The sequence below is a fragment of the Bombus pyrosoma genome, linkage group LG9 (assembly GCF_014825855.1).
Source record: "Bombus pyrosoma isolate SC7728 linkage group LG9, ASM1482585v1, whole genome shotgun sequence".
In the NCBI taxonomy this organism is placed as follows: domain Eukaryota; kingdom Metazoa; phylum Arthropoda; class Insecta; order Hymenoptera; family Apidae; genus Bombus; species Bombus pyrosoma.
This window is the reverse complement of record NC_057778.1, coordinates 10132263-10144339: the sequence shown is the minus strand read 5'-3', so window position 1 is coordinate 10144339 and position 12077 is coordinate 10132263. Positions and strand designations below refer to the sequence as shown.

Sequence of the window (12077 nt, the reverse complement as noted above, 5' to 3'; positions counted from 1 at the left end):
TCGATCAGAGCCTCTCGAAGTGAAAGAAAATGAAGGAAAGTCGGTTCGTTGTGCCTGAATTATAATGCACGCGATGGAAAAATAAAAGGGTAACTCGTGATTGCCACTTGGCTAGCTAGCTACCCCTTTCGCCACTCGGAACCTCCATTCACCACACGACAGGGCTTTAATCGCGCTCGGCTATTGTGCAATGTCGTGTCAACGTCGACAGAGTGGTTCGAGCCGAATTGCATAAATAATGTGGCGAGGTAAGTTCGCTTTCATTCTCGGATCAGTCAGCGGATCGACTTCAAATATGAGAAAGGCCTATGAATAATTCCATTTGTGAATCGAAGAGTCAGTGTATCGTATTAAAAGGAGATTTAATTTTGAGGTCGAAGTGGAGTTGGAAATCATCTTTCGCTTAAAGGGGATAGAAGAGGACTATCCTTTTTTTTAGGAAATATTTATTAGGGTGGAAAAGCGTCTTTTTTAGAGAGTTGTTTAAGGGAAGCTTAACACTTTGTGGTTTTTATCTTTTTCTTTCTAATAGTCGAAGCTCAAGGTGCAGTTTTTTTAAGCGATTTATCGTGAAAAGTAAAACGCAAAAAGAAATAAATATCCTCTGTTTTATATCAGAAACAAGGAAGTGTGTATAGGTGGTTTTCTGTAGCAGATGAAAAATATCAAACACTAAAAATTTATCAAAAAATGGTAAAACACTGGATCGTATATTAAATAATAGAAAAATTATATTATTATTAAATGACAATCATTATTATTTAAAAAATATGATTTTTAATTTAATACGATTTTATTCGATGGAAAAAGACAATTTTTCTATTGATGGAACATCGTGATTCTTTATCATTGTATAATTTCGTATTACTCTCTGAGATCGTGTGATAAAAGTTCTGGCTCCATGAGCTTACACATTCACCAAACAAATACGCACACAGATAGGTGGAGGAAAAAGTGTGAGTTCACCATAGAAAGACTTGTTGTGCCCTCGAAACGAGAAAAGGGAGGTTGGTTTATTAGAAAAAATCCCCTCTCGACCGGGAATCACCGACTAAAGTAACAACCCCTTCAAACCCCCACGTTTTTTTCATAAACGAAAATTGCAGTTGGTCATAAATTACAGTGATCGTGTTAGTAGATGATAGCATCGAGAAAGAGGCTGGTTGCCCGTGAAATCGAGTTTCAGAGATAATTATGCTCGTCTATTTACGTATTTAATTAACGTTCGCCCCTTTGATAGGGTGTGGTATCTTTTACACTTTTGGTCTTGATGTATAAATTATCCTCGCTTTGTTTTTATTTTTTTAATGAAGCGATAGAAGGGTGGTATTTTAAATATTTTCCTATAATTTCTTTTATCTCTTTCTCTCTCCTTTTTGTCTAACATTCTTAAATATTCTTGCATATGAAGCAAAAGTCAAACGATGTTGTTACTTTCCTCATGAAGATTTACAAACGATAATAAAACGTGTTGCAACCATCAACTACCGCCTTTTAAGATAAACAGAGAAGCAATAATGGCAGAGATTCCGTAATTACTTTTGAAAAAGTACGGGAGAAATTGGAAACCGGTCACTGATACAGTATATAACGATTTTACCCTCAACGGGGGCAAAGAATTTTGCGTTTTATGTTCGTCACCCCCCTTAAGTTTGGTGGCTCGTGTTCCCCGCGACGCGCCACGAAACTTTATCGGACGTCTTCTCCATGTTCAATATTGACTTTGCGAAAGTGCCTCCGGATGGAAACCTTCTAATTTTCCGGACTCCGATTCCATGATGCAATGCAAATACACCAGGCATTCGTTGTACACGCACAAACGGCTGTGTCCTGTGTTCGCGCAAACTTCATTTCTTCCACGATGCTCTCAACGTCTTTCCGTCTCTTCTTTCTCTGTATTTGTTTCCTTCTTTTTTTTTTTTTTTTTTTTTTTTTTTTTTTTTTTTTTTTTTTTTTGTCAAACCTATCGTTCTTTTCGCAAAGAATTTGCTAATACTTTCTGTGTAACTTCTATAGAATTCGGTCGATGATCCCTTCATGGATTATTTGATTTTTACGAGTTCTTGAGCAGGATGATGCGTAGTATAGATTTTGCTCTTTACATGACGAACGAGCCTCGCTTCGATATTAAAAATTCCCTTTCGCGAATACATCGTACAAATATTCCATTTCCTTTCGTAATTTCAATGAAAGTAGAAAATCATACGTAATCTCAGCGTAAACATCGATGTTAGTAGACGCGAATTATCGCGTAACGTAGCACGACGCCCGGAAGCGGAAACGATCCGTGTTCGATTACGGTGTTCTCGCGGTTCCTGCATGAATTGTGTTATCGTGGAGCAACAGCAGGTCTCGCTGAGGGTACGCGTTTAGGAGCGATTTTACGACGCGGTTTCGCTGTAACATGGCTTCAATTAAGGATTAACGTGATTGCAAATAACCAGCATGTACCATCGGTATATTATCAATTTCCTATGACTTCATTATAACCAATTTACTTTAATCCGGAATTAAATTTAATTCCTGTCGCTCGAGATTTAGTAATCTACGTACATGTTTTAGTGATTTCTTGATACAATGTAAGGATATCGCTTTTCACGTGTGCTGTGTTAAAGAATTAACATTTAGTTACGAGTTATCGTCTTTCGGTATTGCAATTCGTGTCACTTGGTAAAATTGACGAAACAGGATTTCCAGAAAGATTTATGTTACTTCGGATTTATGTTAATTCTTTTCAATGATAGACACATTAGTATGATTCACGCTATTTTATTCCCGACTTGTTTTAAATCACTATCAATTACTCTAACTCATTTCGGCACGTCTCGACTAAATCCAGTTCTTTCTCTGCAAATCTTATTCGTCGCTCTTATTTCCAAATTATTATTAAAATACACGCTATGTTACTTCCAGCTTTATTTTACTTTCAATTCGCTGTAAATCACGATCAATTAGTTCAACCAGTTGTGACACACGTCAATCAATTGCAAACTCCCTCTTCAACCCTCTATGCCACTTTTATTTTCGTTTCACCCTTCTGTAACTCTTGCTAAGCATCTGCAGTACGTTCGAACGAGTTTGTACTCGAGTTCGAATTTTCATTAAAAATATACAGAGCGATGGTGTTCAGCAGCGGAACACCGGCTGCGTATTCATTAAAGAGTAAAAAGCGATTGATGTAGCGCTGCGAAACGAGGTGTGCACCGACGAGTCTAACCCCTTTTGCTTCTCTTTCAGCTGCTTAATTCCCTGGCGACCGATTTGGACTGCATGCTGAGCGAGCTCTGCACGACCCCGAATTCCTACGAGCGGTGAGTACTTACTTCTTCTTCTTACTTCGTTTCTTCCTTCTCCTCTCTTTCGCCCTCGTCTTGTTCGAGGTCAAGAGCAGGGCTATTGAAGGCGATCGATTCGATAGACCGTGTACACGCCTCTGGGTACTCTCGTTACGCGGTCGTAAAACGTTTCTCAAATAAAAAGGAACTTTGGTCTTCTGACATTTTTCCCGAAGAAATGATAATTTTATCGCTATGAAATTGAATGAAATTCGAGTTAGTAATTAATTAGTCAATCGTGATTTTGTGGAATATCAGAGGGCAATTTGTTCAGAATATGAATGGCAAATTCTAAGAGGATGGAATAATAACGAGACGATTTAAATAGGTACACACATCGTGCACACAGTATTATCTTAATAGTTATGAAACTAGTCTACTTCGTAAATAACGTAAATTTATCATTTTCTTCGTGAAATTTCTATTCCTAAAGCGATCTACACTTTGATGGATTTGATTAATTCGTTCGAACAGGTATAACAAATATATATATATATCTTTTTAAATAAAGAAAAAATGCCAATTATATTCGAGAAATACAAACAACGGCAAACACCAGTAACCAGTCGTTATGGTGCTATTAAAATTATTACATACAATACGATATATTATTAAATGCGATACGAAATCTCATGAGAAATTAATCACTTTTAACTTCGTCTAAGATATTCGAGGAACACTATAATCATCATACTGTAGATTCTCAAAGGGGGTGACAACAACCCCTTCGCGTGACCGCGGTTAAATCGTGAATTCCCATAATTTACGATGGAAATCTTGACGCGACGCCTCCGTACTGGTCGCTTATACGCAGAATAATTTCCATATCGTAAGGGCTCCACAGTGATCTATGGACGATTTCGCTTACAATATCCACGATGCTATATGGGACACTGAGTATAACGACCACCCCGTTGGATTAAACACGCGCCTAACTTTCGACATTATTGCGCGGCCTCGATTTATATCGCCTTGTTGAATTATCGCTAGAATGTTGGTCAGGTGATGCTGGAATTGCTTGAATATTTCTTTCATATTTAATCACCTTATCTGTGAATTATTTCAGTTCGCTACGCGAAGCTGATACTCTTTCTAACCTTCCTTTTTTCCTTGTCATTTTTCTTCCATTAATTTATAGTTACAGCTCGCTGTACTGTCGTGTTAATTCAAGTAAGCGCGTACCTATCTGGTCAGCAGGTGGTTGCGAGAAAAATGACTTTTAACGTTTAACAACCGAGCATCGATTTCGCATACGTCCGAAATATAAACTGTTTATATCTTCGGTTTCCCTTTCGACTTTACACACCAGTATAAACGACATCTTGAAAGATAATTTAGCACAAGGCTTGTGTAAATAAAATACCACAGATGTCTACAATAATTGATTAAAATACTGTGAATTTTTCAAATTATCGATTAAGATATTGCGGAGAAAAATAAAATAATAAAAGCGAAGTAAAAATATCGTGTAACAATCTGTAATGTCGTGTAACTTCAAAATTTTGTTCAAGTCTCTATCGAGTTATTTTAATAAGAAATACCTTGATAATTCTATGCAGAAAATTTCACAAGGTGTCAAATTTTAATAAGAGTTTTCTTTAGAAAAACCGCCGTGATATTTATTTTAAGTGGCCACTGCAGGAGAAAAGAGGGACGCTTATTATTCCACGGAATATTAGAAAACTTGCTGGAAGGAACAAACGACGGGCAGATGGCAGCCAAAAACGATTACGCATAATATTATGACGTTGATCCCGGACACATGCCACGAATTGCGCTATTTGCTCGGTGAAAACTCTAATTTCGCACGTACTTATTGTTCTGCATGTTGCTCGTTCGATTTTCCGCACGAGCTCCGCCGATTCAGCTTTTTCATTCTTCGATCTTTCCGTTTTTCTTTATTTCGAACGAGTTGCAGAAACGAGCGTCAGATGAAGATTGATGCGACGGGTTTCCGTCTTGGAAATTCTACCCGTGAAACCGTTTAAATTAGAGGAAACGGATTGCTCGTTGAAAAGTGGACAGCAAGGACAGACCGTTTATTAATTTATACGTCGGTTTGAGAGCGAAGCTTCCGTACGACGTTCAATCGTGATGTATTAAATAAAATTGAACGTGTCTAAGTTTTAATTAGCTGTAGAAAATATAACAAAATTTCGTTAAAAATATATTGATATTTAGTAGTTAATAATTTTAGACGAGTCTAAAAGAAATTGGTCACCGCCGGATAATGCAAGTGTCTGATTTTTTAAAGATTAAGATCACGGGACTATTTTTCTTAAATTGTTGGTTCAACAATTTCTTCGAATTTCAACTAATTTTTTCAATTTTAACTTATTTATTTAATTTCAATTTATACTTTTGAAAAAGTGTTACCTCCAAATAGGAATTTATTACGCTAAATATTGTAACGAATAGTTTGAACTTTTCACATGCTTTTGCATGTTGTACGTGTTCTCATGTTCTCGCGCATTTCAATTCTCCATAAATAAATAAATATCCGCGGTCTATTCGAATATCAACATATTGTTAGACATAATTGGCTCACTCGCGATTTCTCGAACTTAACATCGATTAATCACAGAGGATGTTAATCACAAAAAGATTCCCGGCATTATATCCGAGCAATCTGAAAGGGCCTCTTGTTCCCAATTTCGTCGCAACTTCAAAAGTCGCCGACCATTCATAAGAAACTTGTATAATCTATCAAGATACCCATCTGGTCGTTTACCGGAAAGTTCCCGAGCTTCCCCAAGTACAGTGAGTTCCGCGATAAATCCTACAGTAGCGAGGTTCATTCGTGTTGTTCGTAATTATAGAGTTGGGAATAATCGATACGTGAAGCTTATTATTTCATAGATTGGTGAGAAAGAAATTTTCTTTAAAAATGATCAGAAAGCAATTAAACTTGCATATGTTTAGAAAATAGAGAATGGAGGAATATTTCTTTAATATTTATTTTTAATTATTTAGAGAAAAGAAAGATATTAGAAAATAAATATCTACAAAATATAAAAAAATATTCGCTTTAAGAATATTTGCGTCAAAGAGAAATATTGGAAAATATTTAGGGAATAGAAGATATTTATTTATTGATATTTAATAAAAGAGAAATATTTCATATATTCGACATCTACAAAATTCTGTTATGCTTATTGCGACGAGCATCAGATACCAATAATATATCAATAGATTCAATCGGATCTGTTGAAATATCGTTTCGATCGTATTCGTATCACTTTCTTCAAATTTACGTCACTTTAAATTATCTCGTTTACATAAATTTTCGTTACATAAATTTCCAGCTCATTCCAATTCACGCCAACATACGTACATATGTATATCAACGTATCTGAATTCAAGCCAATTAACTGGAAATCATATAATTCCAGTGGAATTACATAATTTAATTGCTGTCAGGCAGTTACATAAAATTCCATATGAATGCGATAATTCGAAATAAACCAACTTCGTATAAAAGCGTATGCCATACCGTCAAACAAAATATCGCTTGAATTTCTCCACAAATTAGCGAAATTATCAAACACAGTGCTCTCGTGAGATCAATTGCTACTGCACGAAAATTCAAGCTTCACTCGTCGTTAATCTACGATATTACCGGTGCTTCCGCTGGTCGCAAAAATCGAGTTACGCGCACAGAACAGAGATGGTTGATCGCGAAGCGAGGAGCAACGGGAGGATGAAAGGGACGAGGCGAACAGACACGTTGGACATTTCCGGGGTTGCTGAAACGATGGAAAAAAATGGAAATTTCATTCGCGTCAACAGCGCAACGATACGCGTACGCGCCGGTGAAAGAATAACTCGACTCGTTATCGCACCGCGAGCTCTTCCGTATCGAATCGATCCTCTTTTTTTTACGTCGTTTTTCACACCACGGTCGATCGACCAGCGTCCGTGAATTTCCTCTCCGGCTACGGATAAAAAATAATTCGAACGCTTTCGGGAATTTCCCGCGACGAGCAGCTCTGGCGAGCTTAACCAGGTTCCCCGTGTTGGTTATTTTGTCTTCTTTTACTTTATTTCGCGTAAATGCCGAGTCAAGCCAAACAAGAAGAAAGAGAATTATGCTGTTGTCTCGGGATATTTAGCTCGTGTTTGCGCTGCTGTTTTACGTTGGCTCGTACTCAAATATTTGTGCAAGGCTCGATTACGTATTACGTGTTAAATACACGCGGAATCTCGTAAAAAAAGAAAAAGAAAGAAATAGAACTGTAGAGGATGCGAAATAATTAATTGATACGTTGCTGTTGAGTTTGATTACTGGACTATGGATATTTATGCGGATTCGTATTTTTACAGATACAATTAAAGAAATGGAAGCTAAACGAAAATTCCTTTCGCTTACTGATCATTGCAACGAATACTCTACTTTACGTAGAATTTTCCGAACGATCGTAGAAATTGCTTTTACGCGACGATAATTTATGCGATTCAGTTAATCGTTCGAGCAAAGGAAGAAAGAAAAAAAGAAAGATATTCTCTCTTGAGATACAATAAACAAAGAAAAGACAGCAAAAGTGAAAACAGGAAACGACGGGGGTTGCTGCAGGGACGAAAAGAATGGTGATATTTCAACGAGGGTGAACTTTTTAGCGAGATTACCGACCGATAATAATTCAAGCGGCAGCGGAGCTGTGGCCTAGGGACGGAATTTCATTTCAATTCCACAAGCCCGCCCCGGTTCAGGGGTGGAACGCGATTTCGGTCGCTTCTATTCCCGGGGCTGTAAGTGACAGTAGCGCGGCGCCGAAAATCTGATCGGTATGTCGAAAATCATACGCCAGAACGTTGCTTTTCGACGTTTGAGGCTACGTTGGATTGGAGAATTTACATTGGAACAATTCCGGTATTCTCGAAGATCTGACAGGCATTTTGTAGTTGGTAGAAACGTTTACGTAAAGTTAGCGGTGTTACTAGATTTGCAAGTGACAGTCGAGTGCTTCACACTTCGCTGTAAGGCTTTCCTCGAGGCCTCTTCGCCTATTACAATAGCGTTCTTTGAACGTTTGAACGCTTCCAACCAGTCGGCTGTTTCGAGGGCTGTTTCCATCAAAGAGTTTCCTACTTGGTACGAATGTTCTGTTGTACATTGCGTTATTATCGATTTGTAAATCGTGATAAAGTATCTCTTAAATTCTTCGTATCACTGTAGCGTTCAATTTTATTAACCCGTTGACGTACAAATAAAATGGAATTTGATGCGCTCGAAGATTTAATTTGGCTCAACTGAACAGTTATATGCAAACTTAGAAACAGAACATTTTATTTCGAAATTTACATTGCTGTATAATATTTAATCGGATTGATATATAACGTTAATGGACAGTAGCTAAGTAACATTATAAAATAATAAATCAATAATACTATAAATTATGATACATTTCAAACGATTTTGGAATATGTAGAGGAACTAGATATTTTTTACACTGCCAAGTTGTCTGGCTTCTTATATTATCTTTTACGCACACGTGACATCTCTTTACAAGATGTTCATTTTTATTAGTCGAAGGTACATGTTCAGGAAAATGTGCCCAATGTTCTGCCTGTAGCCGAGTTGGGCATTCACTTTGCGACCGTGTTTTGTTGAATTTAGAATACAGGACATAAGTATTATAAATAGCTATATAAAGCAGATAGAAGAACATTTTAAATAAAACAAAATCAGTTCTTGATGTCTCGGTGATGTCAAAGTCTACAATGGCACATGAAATGATGGATGACGTCTCCTAGACGTCGTTGTATGCTAAGGGGTTAATTTATCACTAATCCTTTCGCTTTAGAATGCTTCTGTAATTGCGTACAGAAAATGTATTTTCTTCCTTTTTAATTATTTTCCCCGATTATAATAGAAACATATTGCTCTGATCTTCTTGTTACGTTCCAAGAGCCGTTTAATGGGCAAAAGCTGATGAAATATTCGCGGATCACGTACGTACGTCGGAGAAATAATACGCGGCTAATAATACACGGGAGAGAGATTTCGTAAGTGGAACGATGGTTCGATTTCTCATCTGTCTGATAGATTTGTGCGTTTATTTTTCGTTGCTTCTGCTCGGCTGGAAATTTGATACGTGATGTCTGGGATTAAAAGACGAAATTGGAGATGGAATTATTAATTGAGAGTGGAAATTTGTTTCAAAATGTAAAGATGTCTTGTTGGACTCTTTCCATATCGATTTAGTTCATATTGATATAGACTTCATACCGATTTCATTTCGATCAGGAAATTAATTCAAACAATGATACTCGAATTTTTTCTTCCCAAACTCATTCGAACCAAATACTACTTCGAACTAACTCCGAAAGATTTACAAATTTAATCAGTCATGCATCACTTTCGCTTTAATCTTCTATATCATGCCCAATACGCTGCAATCGATCATCGGCTATCTCTTCGTTCCGCGATTCAATCAAAATTTCAATCCTCCGACATGTTGAAACCGTTCTCAATTTTACCCAAACCAAGCATCACTTCGCACTTCCTCTGAAATTCAAATTTCCTCAGACTCGTGCGTTCCACTTTTCCTTTCATCTTCCGCGTATCACGTCCGACACACCGCAACAAATCGCCAGCAACTTCTTAATCCAAGCTGTATCATCCACGCTGGCTACACCAGACACGGTATGAATTCGTTTCTCCAGAGCTCGATTCCAATTTGTTATCGCTGAAAATACCTTTTTTCCCCTTGGATCTCGTTAATTCGTGACGGTCGCCGGAGCGTTGTCTACATAATCATTAAGATAATCATCCGTGTTGGCCGGCATGGCGCGCAGGCTATCGTAATCGATGTAGAGCATAAATTGGATACACGCCGGTTCCCTCGGGCCACGTCGATTCCCCCTTTTCAACCACCTCCCACCCTAACCGTCCCTCGATCTCGCCTCGCGATCGATAACGATCACGTTCGATCTTGATAATTGGCCGGCTTGTCGTTAATCATTCGGCAACCCTGGCGTCAGGTGGACGTTGAGGGTAACACGCGCTCTCGAAACTACGTATCGATGATTTATTTAGAGATTCTTGGGCTACCGTGCTTCGCACTCTGCAACCATCGTTGGAATTTCGAGTTTCTTTCATTCGATTTTTCATAGGCGTACTGGCGAACAAATTCAATACTTGTTTACCAAGTATGATGGATGATTGATATCTTCGCATAACGAGCAACGCGATATTCGAATAATTTTTTCGGCCATAGAGTAATAAAGCTGGACATAGCGCGGTAGCTGTATATTTATGGCAGTGATCGTACTTCTCGGTATAGTTCTCTCGTCGTTTATATTTTATATCTACGGCTTGCTGCAAGAAGTACCAGCGTCAGTGTTCACAGAGTATTTACCAAGGGATATTAACACTCGAAGATACGTTAAAAAATTCATGTTCGAATAGTTTTCGACACAGAAGTTTTTGATGTTTCAAAATTCCTTTCTAACTCAGAAGGAGGGAATCAAAGCTTATACTATTTGTCTTCTTACGTCGAGCTTGGCATTCTTTGCAGAAAGTTTACGTTATGAAAAATGTCGACATTGGCACATAGTCATGCCATTATAGTCATTTCTAGATAGAATTTTAAACTGTCGCTTTTTTTATAGGACATACGATTGTTTACAGACTGAATACCGAATTTAACTGATCTTTTTGCCAAAATTTCACATTGGCAGTTTTCGCACCAAGCCACAGATGTAACGTTCGATTTGATTTTTATAAATTGTTTTTGAGAATTGTGGATCTTAGTTGTCGAAATAAATGTATGGGGACACTCGCATTACACGTACAAATGATATTAAAATAGTTTCAGATTTATTTAATATGTGATTTACTAGATGTTCGTAGATACACATTGCTCAGCGCTCTTCTTGCCTCACCATCTTCTTTACCACCATGCGCATGAGACAGTTGCATTCTTTTCTTTTACGAGATGTTACGCACACACGTACTCCCACACACATTCATTCTCATATATATGTGTCACTAGCACACAAAATTACACATATCCCAATAATTATTTATTAAAACATCAAATAATCTGACCTGCATCTCTAACACCCAAAGCACCATGTACCATCGTACCTTCGACGTATTTCAAAACCCACTTGGGTATATCGAAAGAGAAACGTCGCAATTTATAGAATTTATTTTTCCACGAGGAAGAATTTGCTGCCGCGGAAGGAAACGAAATCCAGCGGTCGAAAGGAGTGGAGAGCGTGGAGCAAAAGCACCGATCGAATTATTGGGAAACTCGATACAAAAAAAAAGTGTAGAGGGAAAAGAAGAAGCGAGACAGAGGGACATGCGGATTCCCCTGGGTTGGTTTCTCCGGCTGCCACCGGATATCCCCCTGATTTCTGACGACTAACGCGAGTCTGATGTTTGCGAGGGTGAGCAACCCTTATCCGGGCACCCCGTATCGTTAGCCATAGACAAAGGGTGTGTCGTCGAAATACGTGCCCCCAGGCGCCGCTAATTCTACCGATAATAGATTTCACCCTGCTCGCCGTGAGATTTTTCCTTCCAACTCTAGTCATAGTACAACTCTATTCGGACACTAGTCGACCAATGATTGGATTCCCGGAATTTCTATTCTTTGAGTTTGAGTTATAGTGATAACACACAGATAGCGTACTAACGAAACTAGAGAAAATTCAAATTAACTTATGCTTGGTGGTTTTTCCAATTTCAACCGTGTCTTTGTTAATACGTTTTTATTGTTGCTTTGTTTC

The 12077-nt window shown here is 38.0% G+C and overlaps 1 protein-coding gene across 10 annotated transcripts in view; it reads left to right on the top strand.

The window, feature by feature from the left end:
* Window positions 1-12077, top strand: part of LOC122571183 (protein sprint) — a 209019-nt gene that overhangs the window by 79561 nt on the left and 117381 nt on the right. For all 10 annotated transcript variants that reach the window (XM_043734592.1, XM_043734591.1, XM_043734590.1 and 7 more), the window contains one exon: window positions 3238-3311. In XM_043734592.1, coding sequence (XP_043590527.1) covers window positions 3238-3311 — 74 coding nt within the window. The remainder of the gene's footprint in view (window positions 1-3237; window positions 3312-12077) is intronic.